General features: G+C 35.9%; 2 protein-coding genes and 1 long non-coding RNA gene across 3 annotated transcripts in view; 2 read left to right on the forward strand and 1 right to left on the reverse strand.

Moving 5' to 3' along the window:
- Positions 1-351: 351 nt before the first annotated feature.
- On the forward strand, positions 352-10,315 carry LOC127653186 (receptor activity-modifying protein 1-like). The gene is made up of 6 exons (XM_052139766.1): positions 352-514; positions 1,479-1,543; positions 2,384-2,441; positions 6,744-6,773; positions 6,926-7,094; positions 8,110-10,315. Exons 1-6 carry the CDS (start codon positions 451-453, stop codon positions 8,357-8,359), a joined length of 636 nt encoding a protein of 211 aa, XP_051995726.1. The 5' UTR covers positions 352-450; the 3' UTR covers positions 8,360-10,315.
- A 5,942-nt stretch (positions 10,316-16,257) lies between these two features.
- Positions 16,258-21,174, reverse strand: LOC127652671 (uncharacterized). The gene is made up of 4 exons (XR_007971749.1): positions 21,047-21,174; positions 18,589-20,514; positions 17,773-17,862; positions 16,258-17,673 (listed from the first exon to the last, which is right to left on the reverse strand). It is a non-coding gene; the product is annotated as an uncharacterized LOC127652671 (long non-coding RNA).
- Positions 20,364-22,350, forward strand: part of abcc6b.2 (ATP-binding cassette, sub-family C (CFTR/MRP), member 6b, tandem duplicate 2) — a 43,644-nt gene continuing 41,657 nt past the window's right edge. Inside the window, exon 1 of the mRNA XM_052138959.1 lies at positions 20,364-20,508. Coding sequence (XP_051994919.1) covers positions 20,467-20,508 — 42 coding nt within the window. The 5' untranslated portion in view covers positions 20,364-20,466. The remainder of the gene's footprint in view (positions 20,509-22,350) is intronic.

Genomic DNA, 22,350 nt, shown 5'->3' on the forward strand with positions numbered 1-22,350 from the left:
TTAAGGGTAATAAAATACTTATTCATATTATTATAACATAGTAATAACCTAATTTGTAACAACACTGTTACCTTTATAAATTGTGAAATGTTTAATAATGCTTTGGTGGTAATCACTTCTTTATTGTGCCAGTAAAAGTTTCTGAATCTTGAGTCTAGAGAGAGAGAAAGCCAGCAAGCGTGAACAAACAAGAGAAAGTGTCAAAGAGAGTGTGAGTGAAAGGGAGATTCTGAGTGTATCCTGACACAGAGAGACAGATGATGGTAACATTGGGATATATTAGATCAGCCCGCCCTATATGTAGTGTCTCTCCATTTGTGTGAATCCACCACCCCTTTCAAGGAAATGAGGACATTCTGTTGTTTTAAAAGAGTCTTCCTGTTGAAAAGTCCATACATGTGATTTGTGCAAGCTGAGGTAGACTGACAGACAGAACTTGCCCAGGAATACATGACAATGGCCAATATACACCTCAAACCAGCTTCAAAACTGGTAGGAACTCTTCTGTTTTGGGGTAAGTAAGATCTGTACCCTCAAAATAAAAAGGGAACTTTGATATTATGTACTGAACTAATTATTTAGAATGACAATTCTGGCATGACCTCTAGTAGTATAATATAGAGTATATATGCATATGATAAGAAAGACCATTTAATAGTTTAAATTTAATTGAAATCTAATTAACTTGCTCTCATGCCCATAGGAACAAAATATACTGGAATATCACGTAAATAATCCTTAGAGCCTTTTTTAAAAATTGCTTTTTAGGTAACTATAGATTTACATTGTTAAAATGGTAACATGCATGTGTTCTATTAAAAGAATAGTTTACCTAAAAATGAAAGTTCTGTCATCACCCACTCACCCTCTTTTCCATAGCAAAAATAAACTTTTTTGCATCTTCTTATATTAAATCTTCTTTTCCATACAATAAAAAGTGAATGATGACAGAAGCAAACATTCTGCATTCCAAGAGATGAGAAGTTCATTTTTGGAACAAAATTAGTAAATGATGACAGAATTTTCATTAATAGCTGAATTATTAAAGATTACATTTTACCTGATCTAAAAATAAAAACTTTTGTTGGTGTAACAGGTTGATTCAGTCATATTAAATTAGATTTTTGACTCAACCCAGCTAGTTTAGAATTAAACGTGAAGAACATTGGGTCATTTGACGAAACATTTCTAAACTGCAGACAGCTAGTCAGGAAATGACTATCATGAACCAGCCCGACAGAACAAAGGGAGGATGTGCAGATTAGCTGAATGCCTCCCACTTCATCTCCTCCCTTCCTGACACGTTTTTCATGCCAGTCAATATTGCCCTAACAGTTAGTATTTGTTTTGTCTTATTACAGTATATTGCCTTGTTAAGACCTAATTATATATTGTGAGCAATATACTATGTAGTCAAACAAGAGTGTGTCTGTGAGAGTGATACACGTGTACTATAATACATTTTATTTTTATTTCAGTCTGTCTGTGTCTATTGGTCACGACACTGCAAACTCTGGTTCCAAACGGACAGAAACACACAGTGGTAAGATGAAATTGTCTCCTGATAAATACAGTATCTGCACATTTGAAAAGTCAATATATAATAAACAATTTTAACTGCCCTAGTTTTTACGGTTTCTGGTTTTCCTCATGTATCTGCTGTTGAAAATACTATCTGAAATACAACTGAAATACACAAGCCAATTCTAAAAGCAATGTGTCCCAAACATACATTTCTTTAATTACCGATACTCAAGCTGTCATTGTTGAATAAATATGAGGTGGTCCCAAACCGCACTCTTCTGCACTATTTTACGTTATTTTGAAGTGAAGGTAGTGCGAGTAGTATGTTTACACTGAAAATGCAAAAAAAATAAGTGTATTACGAGTTCCCGGATGATGCACTCTTTCATCCGTCAAAACGTTGGACACTTCGTGCATTCAGCACTCGCGGCTTGTCATACATTACAAAGGTGCTTAGTTCCCGGCAGCAATGGTGATCTGGCAAAACAATTGTATTTAATGGAGAATATGACAACCAGTAGAACTTCTGTAAAGAAAGCACCTGACAAAAATGAGTTAAACTCTTTACCATCATTCCATGTTGTGTGAATATGTATATTATTGAGATATAAGTGTTGAAATGAGGGTGGATAGCATGCTAAAGCTAGCGGCAACACAATGCTTGGGTTTGAAACGTTACTTCCGTCAGCTGTTAAATGGCGAACGCTTCCGTGTAGTGTTCCATTTGGGACAGTATTACACTTTGAAAAATCATTTGGGACACAGCTATGGATTTTTTTGCTAACTCTTTGAGCAAATTAATTTTGTAAACTTGTGCTTTGTATCTCATTAACATTTTTATTTTTCTTCTGTGCCCTAGATGCAGACAACATCAACCCCACCGACTGAAGTGCACAGGACTACATACACCAGAGCAGGTGAGTGATACAGCTGTATAAATATGACAGGCTTGTCTGCTTGTTTTGTTTTTCTGAGTCATACTTATATGGCCAAATTAACCCTACTGTGATTTTCAGAATATGGGTTCAATTGACTGAGTTCTGAGTTGTTGATGGATGGGTGAAATTTTAGGTTTCAAATTTTAGGTTTTTTAGATTGTGCATTTTGAGCAGCTGATGTATAATTTTTCCAACCATGTCTCATAGAATGAATGTTTCTAAAACTACATTTTGGAAACAGATTTTACATGCCAAATTTACGTTTCAATGCAGTTTCCTGGTGAAATGAACACTTGAAGTGCTACAACAACTCTGCGTATTATTCACTTTCACACAAATCACAACTACAGCTGATTATGACTTTATAAACAAATATTTTTGCACTATTACTCACACTCTGCTTTGTTATGATATCGAATTACTTTTACTCTAATGCATCATTTGAAAAATTATAAATTTTATTGGCTGTATTATAGACCCACATACATTTATACACTTATTCCAGTGTGATTAACTTCCGTGGTAGTTCACCTGATGGTGTTAAGAATGCAGACGAGGGCAGACGAGGAGTGGGGATTTAACTGCGGGTTTTATTAATCAAAGGTGAAAACAAACAAACAGGAACAAAAGAAACATCCACGGGGGGAAAAACTGAAACTAAAACACGAACACATCGGAGGTACATGGAACTGGGAAAACACGGCAGGATGAACATGGCTGGACAGGTAACAGAGTAAACATCCGAAACTTTCATCAACAATCGACAGGGGAATGGAGAAACAGCAGGGTTTAAATACACAGGAGACATGATGATAACAAACGACAATCAGGTGAGAACAATGACACAGGGCTGGCAGTGATGAGGGCCGGGAATTGTGGGAAGTGTAGTTTGTGACGGTGACACGAAACATGGGGCAGACAACAGGGGATCGTGACAGATGGACTTTGGACTCAGAAGACCGTGGTTCGAAAACACTGATCTAAGACCAGTCAATCACAGAAACTGACACTTGAGACAAGTGTGTCATAGAAGCAACATGAGATAATGTGGTTGCTTTAGAAAAATTGGACACTATCGGTTAGGTTTAGGTGTTGGTTAAGGGTAAGGATGGCTGTTTTGCGTCTATCTCTCATTTAATTTTAGATCAATATTGCTTAAGTTCAGGTTACGGAGGTACAATTTACTATACTATAATTTACTAATATTGTCCTTAAAAACTTTGTGTGATTACGACACAATTTCACTAGCTTTTGGTGCCCCCCAGTGGACATTTCCCTGGGAAACTGCAATCTAATGTGTATTAGGGCTTGTAAATTCGTTTTGCAAAAATGTTGCCATGGTTACTTATTGCTCATATTTTTCTTATATTCAAGCTAAAAATGCAGAGTCAAATAAAAGTATGCCAAATATAGGTTGATTTCACCAAAAGGTGGAACACCGCATCATTGTGGTGCTATTAAAATATTTGAGCATCTGACCAGCCCGACACAGCAACATTAGCTCATCCAGTGGTGTGAGTTTGTGGCGGTAATATCTGTTTGTTCAACCTGATGGGGGGAGTTTTCTGGAAACTGTTTGAGAACAGATATTATTTTGCAATTCAATATGGTGATGCTAGTGGTGCAGAAATTACACACTTTAGCAACAATGGGTGGCAGACAATTACTGCTTAGGAATTATACAGCTAATATTGAGAAGACCAGGTGAACTTTTTCAGTTGTGAAAAGACACGTGAAAGAGTGAACCACAAGTTCACTGTCATTCTCAATAAATCTTTCTTGTAATATATATCTTCATGGGAGTGTCTCTGTAACAGAATAAACCAGCTGTTTCAGTTTGGGTTTTAAATAAACACATGAGCACAGAGGAGCTTTTGACACTAAAAAACACAAAAGATTGGATTGCTGTTAGCATATAAAATTCCAAATTAATCACTTTTTGAGCTAACATAAATGTACACAAAAATAATAGTTTTAAAAGCTTGAAGTTTGAAGGTTATACAGGCCTTACAGTGTGTGAGAAAGTGACTGACAGAAAGTCAAACAGAAAATCAAAAAGTCATGCAGAAAGTCTGACAAACAGATAGATTGTGCATTTGCAAGTTGTTGCTAGGAAATTGTTAGGGGCATTCATTGTGACAGTTGGAGTTTGAAATCATGAACATTCTGTGAGTCTTGACCATTTGAACATTCTGTCAATTTAAGTCTATGAGACTTTTGATCATCTGCTACAGGAAAACCATAATTCCAATCATTTAGAAGAGATGGCAACCGAGTCAGAACAGTCTGTGTCAAGTTTGGTGAATGTAGCTTGAATGCTCTAATGCATTTGTTTTTTCTGGTCTTGGTTTCGGGATTTTGGGGGGGAAATCCTAATTTAAGTTTGAAGGTTTTGTCAAGCCAACATAATAAATGGTCTTTAAGCTTTTAGTTCTGAAAGGCAGAGTAGCATATGTTTCCATAATATAGGGTGACCATACATCCTCTTTTTTTCCAGACATGTTCTCTTTTTCAGATCTTAAAAAAGCATCTGGCTGGGATTTCTAAATTTGCAAAAATGTTTGGGATTTGGCTTTAGTTGCATTATGATGTGCATCTGCTCTAATACTTCATTGTGTTGGTGCGCATATTTGCATTGTTTTAACCCCCCTTTTTAAGTCCACCTTCTCGCACACCAATCGGTCGATTATAAGAGTCTTGCAGCAACTATTGGCCAAATTCCTGCCTGTCAATCTCTCCGTGAACACGCGAAGCACTGTTGTGTTCGGCATCAAACATTTGCTTGACAGTAGCAGCAAAATTTGCACAAAAACTTCCCATGTTTTCAACCAGGTCACGATCTGTGGGAAGCAGAATGTATGACATGTAAAGACGGCACTTATGTGTCAGTTGCTAATAAAGGTTTGAGTGATTTAGAAGCACACATTAGCTCTGCAAAGCATAAAGGGTCAGCAAAAGGTGAAAGTTCATCAGGTAAATTAACGGACTACTTTTTGTGACCAGGTAAAATTGTTATCACATTGCTTCATTTTCCATGGCCATTCAAAATAATAGTAATAGTAAATGAAGGTACAGCCATGGCATCAAATATTGTATTTTAGACATTTTTATTTATTTATATATATTTATGTTATGGTAATAGAGTGTATTTTTCACTATATTAAAGTTTGTATTCATAGTAACACTGTTTTGAACCCACACACAAACACAGTTTCTGGTTCCACTTTAAGTCAAGCTCACATGGTCAACATGGGATCCACAGGTCCAGAAAGTGTTATATAAACAGGACCTTCGTCCTCGTATTTGCTTCTTGCTTTTCCTTTTAATTGGGTGAGCTAAAAGTTTGTTTCAATTACCGCTGGTCTAAAAAGGCTTTCGAACAACGATGGAAATCTTTGATTGTATCGTTTCTTGAACTAGATCTGTTTAATATGACCCAGTTATTCTTAAACGCTTCCGTTCCATCAGGACGCCTTGCTCTGCCCCTAAATGTTCACTTATGTTTCCTGTTTGGAAACAGATGCAAAGAACGCAAATAAATCAGAACCATTGAGTCGGTGAGGAATCAACCTCAGACAAATGAATTGTTTTTTCAAGGGGGGAGACCAGTTTGCAGATGTGTATCTAGCAGGGGTGTGCTCAACTCAGAAAAGATCCGCGCCTCAGGGAAAAGGTACAATCTTTTGAAAACACAACTTTTTGTTCTTTCTTTTTTTTTTACAATAGCAAGACTGACTGGGAGAGAGCAATGCGGCCAGAGGAGGAGCCTTATTACGTGGGAAAATCAAAGCGTTCTATTGCGCGAACTCGGTCAGCAGCGTTCTAAACATCTGGTAACGGCGATCCACATGTGGTGACGGCGCATCATCGCTCTCTTCCACCCTGTCGCGTTTCCTGTTATGCCTCGCGTTCTTCGGTGTAAAAGCTCGCCAACATTCGTTATTTTGATATGAGGTCATCGTTCGGCTTCTTTGGCGTCTTACTTTCTATTCTCTGTGGTAAGTTTTGCGTCGATTAAACTGCTGTTCAGATGATAGAGGCACTACAGTAGACATCTGTGAATTCATGCTGCACCAGTATGGTAGCAAATGATTACCTAATAGGATATATACTTTTGCACTCTTCTGATTAATTTAAAATAAGTTTTATTTTGTATTAATTATTTTCCAGTGGATTTCCTTATATGGACACACATTGTATGCATGTTTTGCATTTATGATACATTAATTTATGTATAGGCTTATATCTGTAATTATTTACTTTCTTATTTGTATATTTTAGATCTTGGCCATGGAGAGAGAAATACTTTCGGTATGTATGCATATTTGTTGCCATAACCAAAAGAATATATATTTTTAAATTTAAAATGTATTTAAAAATGTACTGAATGTAAACATTGACATCTGGATTGTGACACCTGTAAGATACATGACTATTTATTTTTTATTATTCACATCTTCCAGACTGTGCCAACAAGTCCATCTGTAACATTTACTGTAAGATTTGTGTGAGCAATGATTGGACACTTCAAGAATGCTATAAAACCCTGGTTTATTTGTGTAAAAGTAATTTTGCTAACACTATGGATTCCATAAACAGTACCGACTGGTGTTCATTGGAGCAAGTAAAAAGGTACATTCTAATGAGTTATAAAATGCCATACTTAAGGAATATTCCAGAATCGGGATTCAATGTAAGTTAAGCTCAGTCGACAGCATTTGTGGCATAATATTGATTGCCACAAAAATTTACATTGACTCGTCCCTCATTTTCTTTAATAAAAAAAGCACTTACAATGGAAGTGAATGGGACAAATCTGTAAATGTTCAAATACTCACTGTTTTAAAAGTATAGTCACATGACATAAACAATATGCATGTTAACAAGATTTTAATGAGATAAAATCACTTACTAACCTTTTCAGTATAAAGTTATATGTCATTTTACAACTTCGTTGCCAAGACGATGTAATGCCTAAAACCCTTAAAATGACCATAAAAACAAAGATTTAAACAAATAAGTTTTAACAGCAGAATTAATGTAAGTGCTTTTATAAAATTATAAACTTCACATTTCTGCCTTTAAACCCTCCAAAAATGTACCCCATTCACATTCATTGTAAGGTGCTTTACTGTAACCTAAATTTTCCCTTTTTTTTTTTTTTTTAAGAAAAGGAGGGATGAGTTGAATTTTATTTTATTTGTGGTAATCAACATTATACCACAAATGCTGTCAATTGAGCTTTACTTGTAATGAAACTGGAATTTTCCTTTAAAGAGATAGTACACCCAAAAATGAAAAAAAAAAACAAAAAAAAAAAAACATTCCGTCTTAATTTTTACTATTATGTTGTTCCAAACCCACATGACTTTCTTTCTTCTGCAGAACATGTCTTTGACACATAATTTTCCATACATTGAAAATGATCGGTGATCATTGAGAAAGTGTCTTTCTGTCTAACATCCCCTTTTGTGTTCAGCGGAATAAAGAAAGACATAGTATGGGTTTGGATTAGAAAAACATGACTACGGGTCAGTAAATGATGATATAATTTAGATTTTTGGGTGAACTACCCCTTAAACTTTGTAGCTTTATATGTGTTTAATAGTAATTGGTGACTCTCTTACTCCTTCTGTCTCTCTGGTAGTGCCTACAACATTTTCACTGTGTGTACCGAGTCTATTGCGGACTGTTTTCTGCTTCCCTGGCCTAACAATTTAGTTGAACACACATTTGTGGATATCCACTCCGAATATTTTCTAGAATGTCCTACAGAGGGACTGAGAGACCCCCCTCCCAGCATCGTCCTTGCCCTAGTCATGACCCCCATATGCCTAATTCCTGTTATGGTGATTCTAGTTGTTCTCAAGACCAAAAATGGAGATAGGAGGTCCTAGAGAAGATTCCAGATCCAAGAAGATTTTGTTCTTATACCTTCCTCTACTTTTTTGGGGTAGGAGCCCAACTCTGCCCCAGGATAATTTTTTGGCCTGACACTGAGCCAATGAATTTGCATCTGACCATCTCCAGGTGCGAGTACTTAAGTGAAGGATGACCAATAGTTTGTCCGGGCTCTGACTATAAAAATATTATTGCACCTCAATGAGGCTGAGTAAACTCATTGATGGTTAGACATTTGGATTGCATTTATCATTATATTTATGCATTATGATGACAGTCACATCTCTGAATTGCACACTTTTTTTGTTGTCTTCAGGTTTAAATGCATAATCCATTGAAATGTGAAATGACAGTGGATAAAAGGTTCATTTGATTTAATCAGACATACTGTGTATATAATCAGATGTAGAAGACAACACAAGATTTATTGAGTGACCACTTTATGCATTGTAAGAAATGGTATCTTAACTCATGTTTTAAAGGAATAGTTCACTCAAAAATTATAATTATCTCATCGTTTACTCACCCTCATGTCATCTCATACTTGTATGACTTTCTTCCGCAGAACACAAACAAAGGTATTTTATTGGATATATGATGTCTGTTTGACCATGCAATGCAAGTGAATGGTGACCACATTTTCAAGCTCCAAAAAGGACATAAAGTCATCATAAAGGTAATCTATTAAACTCCAGTGATTTAATCCATGTCTCCTTAAGTGATCTAATCGGGTGAGAAAAGAACAAAATGTATCTCTTTTTTCACTGTACATCTTGCCATTACAGTCTCTAGGCATGATCATGGTTTCAAGCTAGATGTGCTGAGTGCTAGATTCCGCAATAGGAAGTGTAATCAAGCTTGAAATCATGATTGCCAAGGAGACTGCTGATGTCAAGATTTAAAGTGAAAAAGGAGTCATACTTTGGTCTGTTCTCACCCAAAATCGATTGGATCACTTTAGAAGACATTGATTAAACCACTGGAGTTTTATGGATTACTTTTATGCTGCCTTTAGGTCCTTTTTGGAGCTTGAAAATCTGGTCACCATTCACTTAAATTATATGGACAAAACACCTTATATCTTCATCAACATGTGTTTGTTTGTGTTCTGTGGAAGAAAGAAGTTTGAGATGACATACAAGTTTGAGATGACATTAGGGTGAGTAAATGATGGTAGAATAATCCTTTTTGGTTGAACTATTCCTTAAATGTCGATTTTGATGTTAGTTCATTGACAAGTGCTGTTTAGCTGGCTCTGATTATAGCCTTTGTGATTTCATTTCTATTTTGACACAAGTCATAAAGATTGACTTTTTAAATGTATTTTATGACAACTAATGATGATTTAAATGATAATGAGTCAATTTGTATGCCTGACAGAACAAAGCCAAAAGAACAGTCTCACTCCTTTCAACTGGCAGCTTATTAAATATCTGTTTATTTATATAAGTTAACAGCTGACGTGTCGGAAAACAACAGTGGCACTGTTGAAATGAGAAGTGGTAGAGTGGTAGAAACTGATGGAGGATTACTGTATATATGCTGTAATGTTCTCTTTACTGGCATTGTGCTTACTGATGTTTTAAACACAATTTGTAATGCTCCTCACCCAAATGACTTAGTGGACACAGAACTGCATAGTATAGCTTTACATAGCATTATCATCACTGTATCATTTGTAGACACGTAAATGAGATTTGGAATTAGAATTGTTTCTTGTTTCATAATTATTTCACAAGATAAGGATTGTTTCATAAGTGAAGGAAGAAGAGCATTTTCAAAGACATTTTCAAGCCTTTTTTCCATATCTGTCTTAAAAGAGAAAATTAGACAAATTGTACTGATATTTAATTACATTTAATTTAAGGGCATCTGTATCGAGCACTTTGCAGAACCACTTTAAGAGTCTGTGAAGCCTAATTTTATACTTAAATAAATTACCTTTCATTTAATGGGACTTTTTTTATGAAGCAACATTTTTTACCTATATATACACCTGTCTATAGTCTGTCATTGTGATTTTAGTAAAGATGCTAGTTTTTGTAATATTTCACTTTAAGAATATATCCTGTTTTGCTTTACACAAGACTTTATTTAAACTTGAAGTTCATTTCACATTTTGGAGAAAAAATTAGGATGTTGGAGTGGAAGAATGAAAAATGCTGGAAGAAGTGAGTTAAGCAGCTGTTCATATAATGTTAGAACATGCTCCCCTTTAAGTTTCTAAAAACTACAGGGTGTCATTTTTAACTATATTTTGTGGATTTTGTTGTGTCACATTCAAGTGTAAAGACTCCAGTGTGCAGCTGTTCCAGTTACAATGTAAAAGACAAACTCAAACGTATGCTTATGTAGAACATAATGTGTTTGGCTAAGATTCAGCCTGGCCGGGTGTGGTGTGGTGGGAATAACAGCGTAATCACCCTCCTTCTCTGTCTCGTTCTTTGCCTCTCCTCTTCTTCCTCCAGCTCAGGTCAAGTCTTCCATGCACCCCCGCCTTCCTCAAATAGCTCATCCAATCAGGCGTCATCCTCACTGGTCTCCGGGGAAAGGACACACCTCACATTGTAGCCATTCAGTTCAGACCAGATGCTCCAGGCCTTCATTACTGCCAGATCTGGCTGCCAAATCCCAGACACGGATCCAAAACACAGATTAAAATCTGTACCCTCACCTGCCCAGTGACTTATGCAATTAGGATCATGCAGTTACAATGTGCAGCACTCCCCACAATCTTTTGACATACCCTTAATACTCTTGCATTGCATAAGGAATTTACATTAAAGGTGCACTCAGTATTTTTTTCCTCAAAAAAAGTTTTATGCCTAAAGAAAAGAATAGCAATTTTGAAATCAAAGTCAGTCATGAAGGCTGCAGTCATATCAGTAAACTTTTAAAAGCTGTTTTATTCTACATGGAGAGGCTACAATGATAGGATATCACATGACCAGCTGAATACAACTCGCCTAATCTTAGTAACTGCTCTGTTATTGAACACTTTAACAAATTAATTTAATGAATTATGGTTAACTGGGAGCAGCGTATTTTTACAATGGTATCTGTAACTGAAAAATATTGCATTTGAATGATGCTTCATCCATGCCACTAGGTGTCTAAAATTATATAAAAACAAAAATTACTGAGTATTTTTTGCATTGTACATCAAGCATTGTTCTTTTTTTCTTCATAATTTGGAATGCCCAATTCCCAAAGCACTTTAAGTCCTTGTGGTGGCAGAGGATGAATCTCAGTTGCCTCCGCGTCTGAAACCGTCAATCCGTGGAGACGTAGCGCATATGGAGGCTTCAAGCTATTTTCCGCGGCATCCATCCACAAACCATATTATAGCGACCATGAGGAGGTTACCCCATGTGACTCTACCCTCCCTAGCAATCGGCCCAATTTGGTTGCTTATGGAGACCTGGCTGGAGTCACTCAGCACACCATGGATTAGAACGTGTGACTCCAGGTGTGGTAGTCACCATCAATACTCGCAGAGCTACCCAGGCCCCCTGTAATTCAGGTTCTTGAGATAAACTTAAGGTCTGTTCAAGTCCTCCTGGGAAGTCCATTCATACGAGGTCGGAAATTGCAAATAAAGATGTAATGTGCGTTCAAGTGATTTTACTCAGCAAAAACAGACCCATTTTTCAATTTCATATTTCTTTCTCTCTTTTTTACTTACTAGCAAAGGCAAGAAGCCTTTTTTAGCACCAATGCCACAAAATAAAGAGCAAAGCCATGCATTGGGCATGTGATTAATGCTTTATCTACCTATTATTATTGTGCGACCATCTAAATGATTCTTATTTTCTGGCAAGATGTATCGTTATTCTTCATTATCAGTACAAATATGCATACAAACTGAACTGCACAGTCAAAATCATCAAATAAAACTGCATTATTACCAATAACAACTTGCTCCACCATGATTCTTAAATTGACAAGAAACGTGCCCTTCAAGTGTACATGGAAATATCGCAATAACGAGTTCCAAGCACATGAATGACCCAGCGAAATCGGAAGTTCAAGTGGGGAAACTCAGAGTTCTAGATGATACCCGAATTGCTGAGATGGGAGGAATCCTAAACTGTCAACATGGCGGAGGAGATGACGGTTTCTGTAGTGAATGACAGGTTATGTTCATTTTTCTAACTGCAGCTAATTGTTAGTGCTTGCCGTTTTGGTCATATTAATTTATGTATATCAGCAACAGTTCTATGCATGTTGTACATTTTACACCGTGAAAATAGCTTGTATTTGACCAAAAGTATAGTCAATATCGTCCGCAAGCTAACTGAGTAATATGTATTATGGTGTCAAAATAAAAAGTCCTCAAGAAATATTAATGAATTAACCTGGCATCTAGGGTTGCCACCCATCCCATAAATACGGATCGTCCCATATGTTATCAATTCGATTGAACCAATACGCGATTTGTCCAAAATTTAAGCTGGTCAGAGGGGTGAAATCTTTCCAGATCGCTAATTTAACATTGACATTATTTGGAAAATTTGCCTATGGTGGGTTAGGGACCATCTAAAAGGTCTACACATTGTGCTAAAACGCGCTAATACTGTGGAGGGTGTGGGAAGGGACCGTCTACAAAGTCCACAAATTGATTTTTTTTATTTTTATATAGTAATGTTCAATAAGATCAAACAATGTATAATTTCAATCACTGAGTCATAAAGACAAGTACAGGTGAAGGAAAAAAATCAACAAATAAAATAAATAAAAATTATATTAAAAAAATAATAATAAACCAACCAATATGTAAACATAAATAAGAAAAATACATCCATCCATCCATCCATCGTCAACCGCTTATCCTGTGTACAGGGTCGCGGGAAGAAAAATACAAATAAATATATTTTTTAACATATAAAATATGTATTTTTTATGTCATGGTCAGGAAAGTTTTCATTTTAGCATACAACTTTTTATTAATAACGCATATTAACTCTTAACGCATTTATTGCTAAACCTGGGAGGATGTAGTTAGGGGCCAAATGTGGCAACCCTACTGGCGTCGTCCATGTTTCCTGTTCTTTCCGACAACAAAGCACGTGAACAAGACGTACTCGTAATTAAGACTTCAGAAGTAGGAAAATTCCAATAGCATATGAAGGCAGCAAAATCCCAAATTTCCCACTCGTAATTACGATTTTGTGGTGGGGTTCATATGCGTTCAACTCGTAAAACGATCATTTCGACATGACTTGAACGCACCATTAATTCTAAAGCATCTTGAAATGAACTCTCAATGTGAATTTCAATGTACCGTGTGCTGCTCTGACCTCTGGGCAGTACCTTGTTTATTGATTTAGTCTCACACAAACTTGTCTCAGCTTACCTGACTAAACAGAAAAATGAAAGTTTGTGGAAAGGTTTCATGTGACATTACTACCACCCAGTGGTTAAGTAAGTCACGGGTGTGCTGTCGGATCAGTTCTGACTGTTGGGTTTTGGATTAAGGATTGAGGGCGTTACGTCTTTTGCCAAGTTATCTAAAAATGACGTACACAAATACAGTATTTGTATCAGCCAAAGTGAAACTCTCGCATTAAAGCATGTTTGTAAATGTATATACAATTTTCAAAATCAATAGGAGTGGAATCAATATGAAAAATCTGACAGAATAACCAGGATCCGATCAAACTGACTTGGTTGTTCTTTGTCAGTAAATCACTACTGCAGTCCCACAACAAGCTGTCTATTGACAATACCGATTAAGTCTGATTGTTAGGAAAACTAGTGAAACATCTGGAACACAGTGTTCTGATCTAAAATGAATTGGTTTTAGAATTTGTAAGGGCAGTTTAATCCTTAGGATATAGTTTTTTAACCCAAAAGATGGCAGCAAAACTTTAGAAATGTTTTGAGAGACAGTACCAAAATTAGTTTTTAAATAGCATTTTAGTATTTTTGTTATGATGGCATCGTGTGTGTGTGTGTGTGTGTGTGTGTGTGTGTGTGTGCGCGCGTGCGTGCGTGTGTGTGTGTGTGTGTAATTTAATAAAAACCGAAAGAGCAATCACACAGCAAATACATTGGCTCTATTTCCATGCAGCACCTTCATTCACACCATCTGTTTCAGAGTACCAGCAATGTCCAGACACAGTGTTCAGGGTTGAAGAATTATATGTTTTCCGAAGAATTACGAATGACTAAATGTTTTGTTTGTTACTGAGTAAAACTAGACTTTTGTTCATATAGTCAATTACCCATAGAGGACGAAAGTGTTGTCGGTTCTCCTGGTGTGAAATGTGGCCCGGACTGAGGTGAGTCAGTTTATTTAATTTGGACAATGACCCTGCTGGTGGTTTCAGACAGACATTGAGGGGGAAGGTGGGATGCCACATTGTGAACATGTCTTTCACCAATGGCATGCTAGGAACTGTTTGTTGATTGCCTTGGTGTTACGCAATGTATCTTTCTACTCATGTGAAAATCAAAACAAATAGCAGAGGCTATGATCACAAAACAGCAAAAAACAAACAAACAAACAACAAAAAAAACTCCTGTCCTTGTTACTATAATAAACAGACTTTTATTATCATATAAGGCATATTATCTAATTTCGGTGGACTAACTAAAAATACATTTTTAATTCAAAATTAAATAGATCTATATATCATGACTTGTATCAAAAGTTTACCTATCTAGCTTTATGTATTTGTGAGTAAATTAGTGACATAATTACAATTATTTTGTAAATATTTTGCAGTACATTTACAAATAATGTATTCCAGTTTAAATGCATCTGTTATTTGATACTGAGAATTTAGCACATGCGTTTACCTATTTCAGGATGTATGACAGCTCTGAAGTAAATGATAATTCAGTCTCAAGGTCTGTCCTCTTTTACACACAGTAATTCTGCACTATGAATATCATTTTGTAGAATAAGTAGTGCAAGTACTGTTGAGAAGACTGTACCTTACATATGTGACTTGAAAACTTTATTATTAATTATGATCATAAAATAAAAAATAAAAAAACATTTTGGGGCACTTGTAACAAACTTGACTTGACTTGACTTGACTTGTCTAAAGCTAGCAGTCCACAAAACGAGAGGATGTGTGCTTGAAATGTCCTTTTTCTCAACCAAAAAATGGCAAATGCTTCCGTGTGGTAAAAAAAAAGAAAAAAGTTACTGTTCCATTTGAGACAATGCTACACTTCATACTTGTTTGAGAATTCATACACTAGATGTACAAGTACATAGCATTAGTATACTATACAGTGTATACTTCATTTGTGACATTTATTTGTGTCCATTTCATGAGCAGAATTATTTTTTACATTCTATCTCTGGCTCCATCTGATGTAAGTATATTTACACTTTGTCTGAGACCTCAAACACAAACTGACACTATTATTTTGACTAGACTGTTTCTGCTGCAGCACGACAACCCAGAGGAAGTGTAGGTGATTTGGGTCTGGTTTACCACTGCATGGCTGCTGCTCCCAGTCCGTCTGGTGGAGGCCTTTTTTGCGGTCAGCCATATAGCAGACCAGCCAAATGCTGTAATTAAGAGTGTGGGGGTGGCAGGTATCCAACAAGAGGAAATAGTCTATCTCCGCATATCGTCCTTGAAGCCGGTGAGTCACCTCCCACAACATCTTACGCAAACAAGCCGTTTATGTTTTCCTCAGTAGAGCTTGCTTCTGAGGACCCTGGGGCAGATGACTGTATGAGCCTTTCCTTCCTCTGTCTGGTTCCTCCTCCTGTTTTGGTTTGTAAGTTGTTCATGCATCACAGTGAGAGTCCTGTTCCATTAGAGAGGCTCATGGAGCACATTTTATGTTGTGTGGAACTTTTTGTGTGTTGTGTGGATACATTTAAATCGTTATTTAGTTGTTCATGTTAATCACAATATAGCATTTACAGTGGAAGTCTACAAGGCAAGGCACCGCACCAGAATAAATGATGATAAAAGTCATTTTGAAATATAGCCAAAAGATTTAAACGCATTGTGTTTAAGGAATAGTACACCCAAAAATGAAAATTCTGTCATTATGACTATGTCTGTGTAAAGTTATCCTAACTTTCAACTCCTATCATGACCATGTAAAGAAGCAGTCACACATACTTTTGCCCAGCGAAATTCTGCAGGTGAAATACAATCATCTCAATTGGAATCCATGCGAACATGAATATCGTGCAATGGACTTCCGGTGACAAAGAATTTTCCCTCGCGGATTTTGTATGGAGTTCAAGTTTGGTGCATTCGCCTTCGAACACAGCTACACTGAATATTCACAATGGACAAAGATGTAATTTTAGCAGTGAGATTCTTTTTAACTTAAGTCTCACAGAGTATAAATTGCAGCATTAAAAAGAGAATTCTTGACAATTATATTTATATTGGTTTCACACCTTAAATCGCCTTAAAGACGATAAACCTTGTAACTTTGACACAGTATATGTAAGGGAGGCAACATTCGGCATATTGTTTACATGGATAAAAATATTATAATGCATCCTGAGCTGTGGTCACAGATGTTCACAAGAACATACAATTGATTACAAGGGGTTTAAGAAGGCATTGCATATCACATTAAGAATACCTTTATAATACATCATATACAGAGTTGTTACAAACAAGGGCTACATAGTCGTTACACCATGTGGCCTGTATTATGTAAAAATGCGACCAGTTCAAAAACCAGTACCTAACATATCTAAGGAGAGTCTCACCTTCATATAGTGTTGGTCTTGTGTCACCATAGGAGTTTTGCTCAGTGCCTGAGAAGTGCTTACTTAATGAGATTTTTCAAAAGTAGATTATTCCTATAAAAAGGCCCTCCATGCAAACGTAATCAACAGGAGAAATTGCACTTTACTTTAAGACACAAACACATTTTTCTGTTCAACAGGCTGTCATTGTTCTGATCATCATTTTTGGCTGATAGTGCCAAAAGCACAGGCCACTCACTCACTGCATTTCTCAGCATATCAATTTAATGCAATATATTTACACTGACACACAATCAATCATGGGGAAAATGTCAGTGACAGTGAAAATTAATTAATTATATGTGTGATTAACTTACTGTATATGATAATATGATTTATTTGGGGGGAAATTCTGAAAACATTGTTGTTAATTACCCTGTGTTTTTAAATTGATAAAAATATTATGCAAATAAATCTACACGCCACTTTATGAAAATGCAATTCAAAAGCAGTTTCTCCTGCTTGAATTCCACTGTTGAAGTCCACTGTTCATTTGCAATGAACATTCATTAAGTGTGGAAACAGGCCGTACAGGCAAGCATTAATGAAGAAAGAAATTGTGAGCTGTAAAAAAAAAAAGTATAAGCTGTGACATTTTTTTTATTGGTGGTAGTTTTCTGAAAGATGACCTTGTTTAGATGAATATGAAATGTTACTACTGACCAAAAGTCCACTGTTCTCATTACTGAAGGATGAAATATTTTCCAACGTGCCATTAACATCCCTGTGTTTGTTGTGATGACTGGCTGCAGTCTAGTCAGAGTTGTGCAAAAATAAAGGAAGAAGCTTATTTCATAATTACATTATACAGTATAAGGGCAAAGGAATTATTTGAAAATGTGTAGCAGATACATTTGTAAAAAAATAATAATAATTGAAAAATTTTATATTTGTAAAAAATTGTTATAATAATTTGCTACTTACCATGATTTTGCAAAGTTAGGCATGTTCCCAGGGCTATTATGATTTTTCAATTAAATACTTTTTTCCATTTAGTTTTCATTTTACTTTTAATTTATTATAATTACACTGCATGCTTTTGGATCAACATCCTTGGTTGTTTAAGGCTTTAGGTTAAAGGCTTAAACAACTTAAAATCAAAAAGTAATTCATTCTGATTTTAGGGATAGTTAATGGGTTAGTATGAGGTAAGGTTCCAAGTCTAACTAGAATATCAGTATGTACCATTTTTCATTTAATGTCACTCTTTAGAGCGTGCAGTTGAAATACAGCTCCTAAAAGTTACAATATATCCAAACAAACTAGCAACTTTGAATCCACTATGTCAGAAGCACAGAAAAACACTTCATCATCTGGTCATTTGCATTATGTAATCTCATAGGAAAATGTGCCTGAGTGTGTTATTCACACACTGGTCCTCATCTACACATAAATACACACTCTTTAACACACATTACTTTTGAAATACAGGACACCAAGATGTTGCATTCATCACATTGGTGTCAGTACCTCTAATACCTGTTATAGTAAGTGGCATAACGTCCCTCCACGGGTCTGCTGCACCTTACAAGGTAGGGGTTGGCTGCTGTTCACATGTCTTTCTGTTGCTGAGACCCCCTGCAGAACCCTTAGACAGACTCACTTCATCTGAACCACTCTCATTCTCAACTAGGTGCTGGAGAAAACACAATGGAATTCACAAGTACACTACATAGAACAGCATAATCCAAAAACAAGGCATACATATAGTCATCTGACATGCTCTGTGTCCTTTAGCCAACTGTTGAAAAGAAAGAAATAGTCAGCTCCTTCAGACTGAGCATGGAATATTACCAATTCAAGGTAAGCTCAATCGGTAGCATTTGTGGCATAATGATTATCACACAAATTAATTTTGACTTGTCCATTCTTTTCTTAATAAGAAAATAAAAAATCAGAGTTCCAGTGAGGCACTTACAATGGAAGTGAAGGGGGCAAATTCGTGAAAATACTTAATTAGTCAACGGGCTTGTTTACATGATTTTAGTGTGAAAATATTGCTAAAAAATCTTTTCTGTGTAAAGATATATCCAATTTTACAACTTTGTTGCCAAGGTGACATAATGCTGTAAATGGTAATTTAATAGTCCACTGCAAATTTGAAGATTTTAACATCTTTATAGCTCAAATAATACATGAGCTGTAAAAGAAGAATTATTGTTAGTTATTTTATAAAATTATATGTTTCACATTTCTCCCTTTAACCCTCCAAAAATGTGCCGGTTGGATGGATGGTGAAAAGGAAGTGTAAATATTCAGGTGGAGACCTAAGCGCAGAGTCAAACTTTAATAGGCAGTTTAACTCCAGTCACTATTCACTGATAATCTTTCTCTCCAGCAAAGCTCTCCAATATAGTCTCTGAACATTCTGCTAAACATCTTGAGTTCAACAAAAGAGAGAAAGCATTGTGACTGGAACTAAATGAGGGTAAGTACATGATGACAGAATTAAAATTTTTTGGGTGAATTATTCCTTAAATTAAGTACTCACTTAGCACACGCTCATTTTTAAGCGGCTTACAGTATGTTTTATAACATGTACGATACCCTGGAGCAACCTAGAGTTAATTGCCTTGTGTAATGGGGACTAATGTTAGGGGACTAGCTTATGGCCTGCTCCTTACCAGCAACCTTCTGGTTACAGTTTTAACCACAATGCCACACAACCAATTGTTGCAATACTACAAATTCTTATCATAACAGATTGCATGCAGTTGTGCAATGGACTATTTGAATTTCAAAACTTAACTACTCCTTTATGGTCAACTAAAGATTTATTGATCATGATCCAACATTTACCAAATGTGCACTTTTATGTTTTGATTCATAGCACTCTCCATACTTTGCAGTTTTCTCATATTCCTTGAGGAATACAAATCATACTTGCCATAAAATAGCTTCCTTTTCCATTGAAAACCAGGGTGATGGTGGATGGGTGGGGTTGGGGGAGTTTGGAGAAGCAACCAAGACCTGAAGGAGAGCCGGGGTGATGCCATGACTGCAGTTCTCTCATCTCATCCAGGGGAGTGTCTGTGGTACTGTGGCCTCGGCACACGTGAGACAGAGCAACGAAAGAGAGCAGGGAACAAAGTTTTACAGAGTCCAAATCTTCCACCCATCTGGCAGGCCAGCATTCATAAACAGGACAGTTGCACAAACCTGGTTTCAGACTAAAGTACAGAGACGGGAGGCTGACTTACTGAAGGGCTGAAATATTCAGGCACGAGTGCTGTCAAATACACTTACAGTGCCAAGTGACTATATACAGTAGACAAGAGAGTGGTACACTGCTAAGCCCAAAGAGCAGGATTTACTAAAGAAAGTGAAGACAAGTTTACAGGAACAGAAGGAACCTGGATGGACACCCTCTGTAGTCTTAGTGGCCTGGACCCTCTCTGGGTGAGTCTATACAATACAAAATGAAAATGTGCAATTTCTACATTATCTGACCCTTATAAACACTATATACATAAATATCTATTAAATCACTTGTAACCTAATGTAGTCAAGTTCATTCAACCATATTACAGTAAATAATGTTTTGACTCGAATAGAATCTGTTCATATTGATGTTACCACACAAAAGCAAAAATTTTTGTTACTGAGAATTTTTTTTTACAGTGTTAGCTGAATAACAGAGAGAAAGTAAATGCATCTATTACAAAATAAAACCATTTGAATATTCAATACAATACTAATAAACTGCAAAAGGTTGCTTATAAGACAAATGCATGTTTCTAAAGTAACATAAATGTGCCAGTTGTTTGTACTTGCTATTCATGCCCCTTTTATTCTGAGAAGTGATCAGTGTTTTCGACAATAAGACCCATTTGTGGTGAGTCATGACTTTTAATCCAATGATATAATTGACTAAGATTCAATGCAGGACAGAGACTTTGATGCTGAGCTATAAAGTTGATGTGTTAAATGTAGTTACCTGGCTTCTTAATAATCCCATGGGAACATATTTTGCGTCTCTACTCTGTTAAGCTTATTTACATGTTTTGGATTGCTGAGTTGGTTTTCATTCTAACAACTGATTTGAAGCATTACATATCTGTTTACTCACAGCAGTGCAGTAGATGAAGTGAACAGGTTTCTGTACTTTAGCCCGTATTTTGAGCAATGATTACAGAACACATTTTCAACTTTGACAGGTTAATAATTAAGAGATTACTAGTGTTTTGCTCTTATTTTGAGTAATGTACAAGGTTAATTTCAAATAAGGTGTAAATGACATTGGTTTGTGACAAAGCAAGGTAACTTTGATGTGTACAACCATTTCACAAGGGTGGTGAAACAGATGCTGCACAATCAGTAAGTGACAGAATTGTGTAAATGAGTTTGAAATGCGACAGTTGCATAGCACGTGGAATGAGATGATAAAGGTGTCACGCTAAAAGTTTGTATAACAATAACAGTAGTTAATACAAAATAATTTGATTTAAAATAGCTTAAATTTAAATTCCCTATTGTTTTATATAGAATTGTCCTATAGTCTATACAGTATTTAACACAATTACATCAGAAGTAACAGTAAATAAATTATTAAAAATTAAGAATAATCCCATACTTTACTTTTTCAATGAAAAAGTAATTTAATTACAGTAATTAATTACTTAGTAATGCATTAAACCCAACACTGACTCCTACATATACTAATAAATGTTTTATATTTAAAGTTATAGATGTTATCAATTGTTAATGCATGATGAACTAACATGAAATAACAATAAACAATAATATCTTAATAAATTAATATTAACTAAGATTAAAGAGCTCCCATGTCATGTCTTTCTTATGTTTTCCACCAAGGACTCTTATTTTGAATGTATTTTGTAAACATTGTCATGTCTGTTTTCCTGGTTTCTCTCCTGACTGTATCCCAAGCAGAGGTGGAATATAACGAATTACAACTACTCTTGTTACAGCACTTTCTACCTTTTTAAGTATAAATAAATAATAGTACTTTTATTTTTACTTGAGTTGATTAAAAATGAAGTACTCAAATTCATTACAGTTATTTTTCACCACAATTACAAAGTACAAAAAAACCCATAATATTTCTGAATTTTTGGGAAGAAGAAAGTTATAAATGGCAAATGGTCTGCACTTATATAACACCTTTTTTAACCTTAGTGGTTACCATAGTGCTTTACTCTGTGTCCCATTCACCCATTTACACACACTCTCACACTTATACACCAATGATGTCAGAGCTGCCATGCAAGGCGCTAGCCT

The sequence above is a fragment of the Xyrauchen texanus genome, chromosome 12, assembly GCF_025860055.1.
Source record: "Xyrauchen texanus isolate HMW12.3.18 chromosome 12, RBS_HiC_50CHRs, whole genome shotgun sequence".
Classification (NCBI taxonomy): domain Eukaryota; kingdom Metazoa; phylum Chordata; class Actinopteri; order Cypriniformes; family Catostomidae; genus Xyrauchen; species Xyrauchen texanus.

Bases quoted from the DNA above. Each gene is read 5' to 3' on its own strand.
- LOC127653186 (XM_052139766.1), top strand. From the start codon at position 451: ATGACAATGGCCAATATACACCTCAAACCAGCTTCAAAACTGGTAGGA. The intron at 515-1,478 runs GTAAGTAAGATC...TTTTTATTTCAG, and splicing joins AGGAACTCTTCTGTTTTGGG to TCTGTCTGTGTCTATTGGTC. The intron at 7,095-8,109 runs GTACATTCTAAT...TCTCTCTGGTAG, and splicing joins TCATTGGAGCAAGTAAAAAG to TGCCTACAACATTTTCACTG.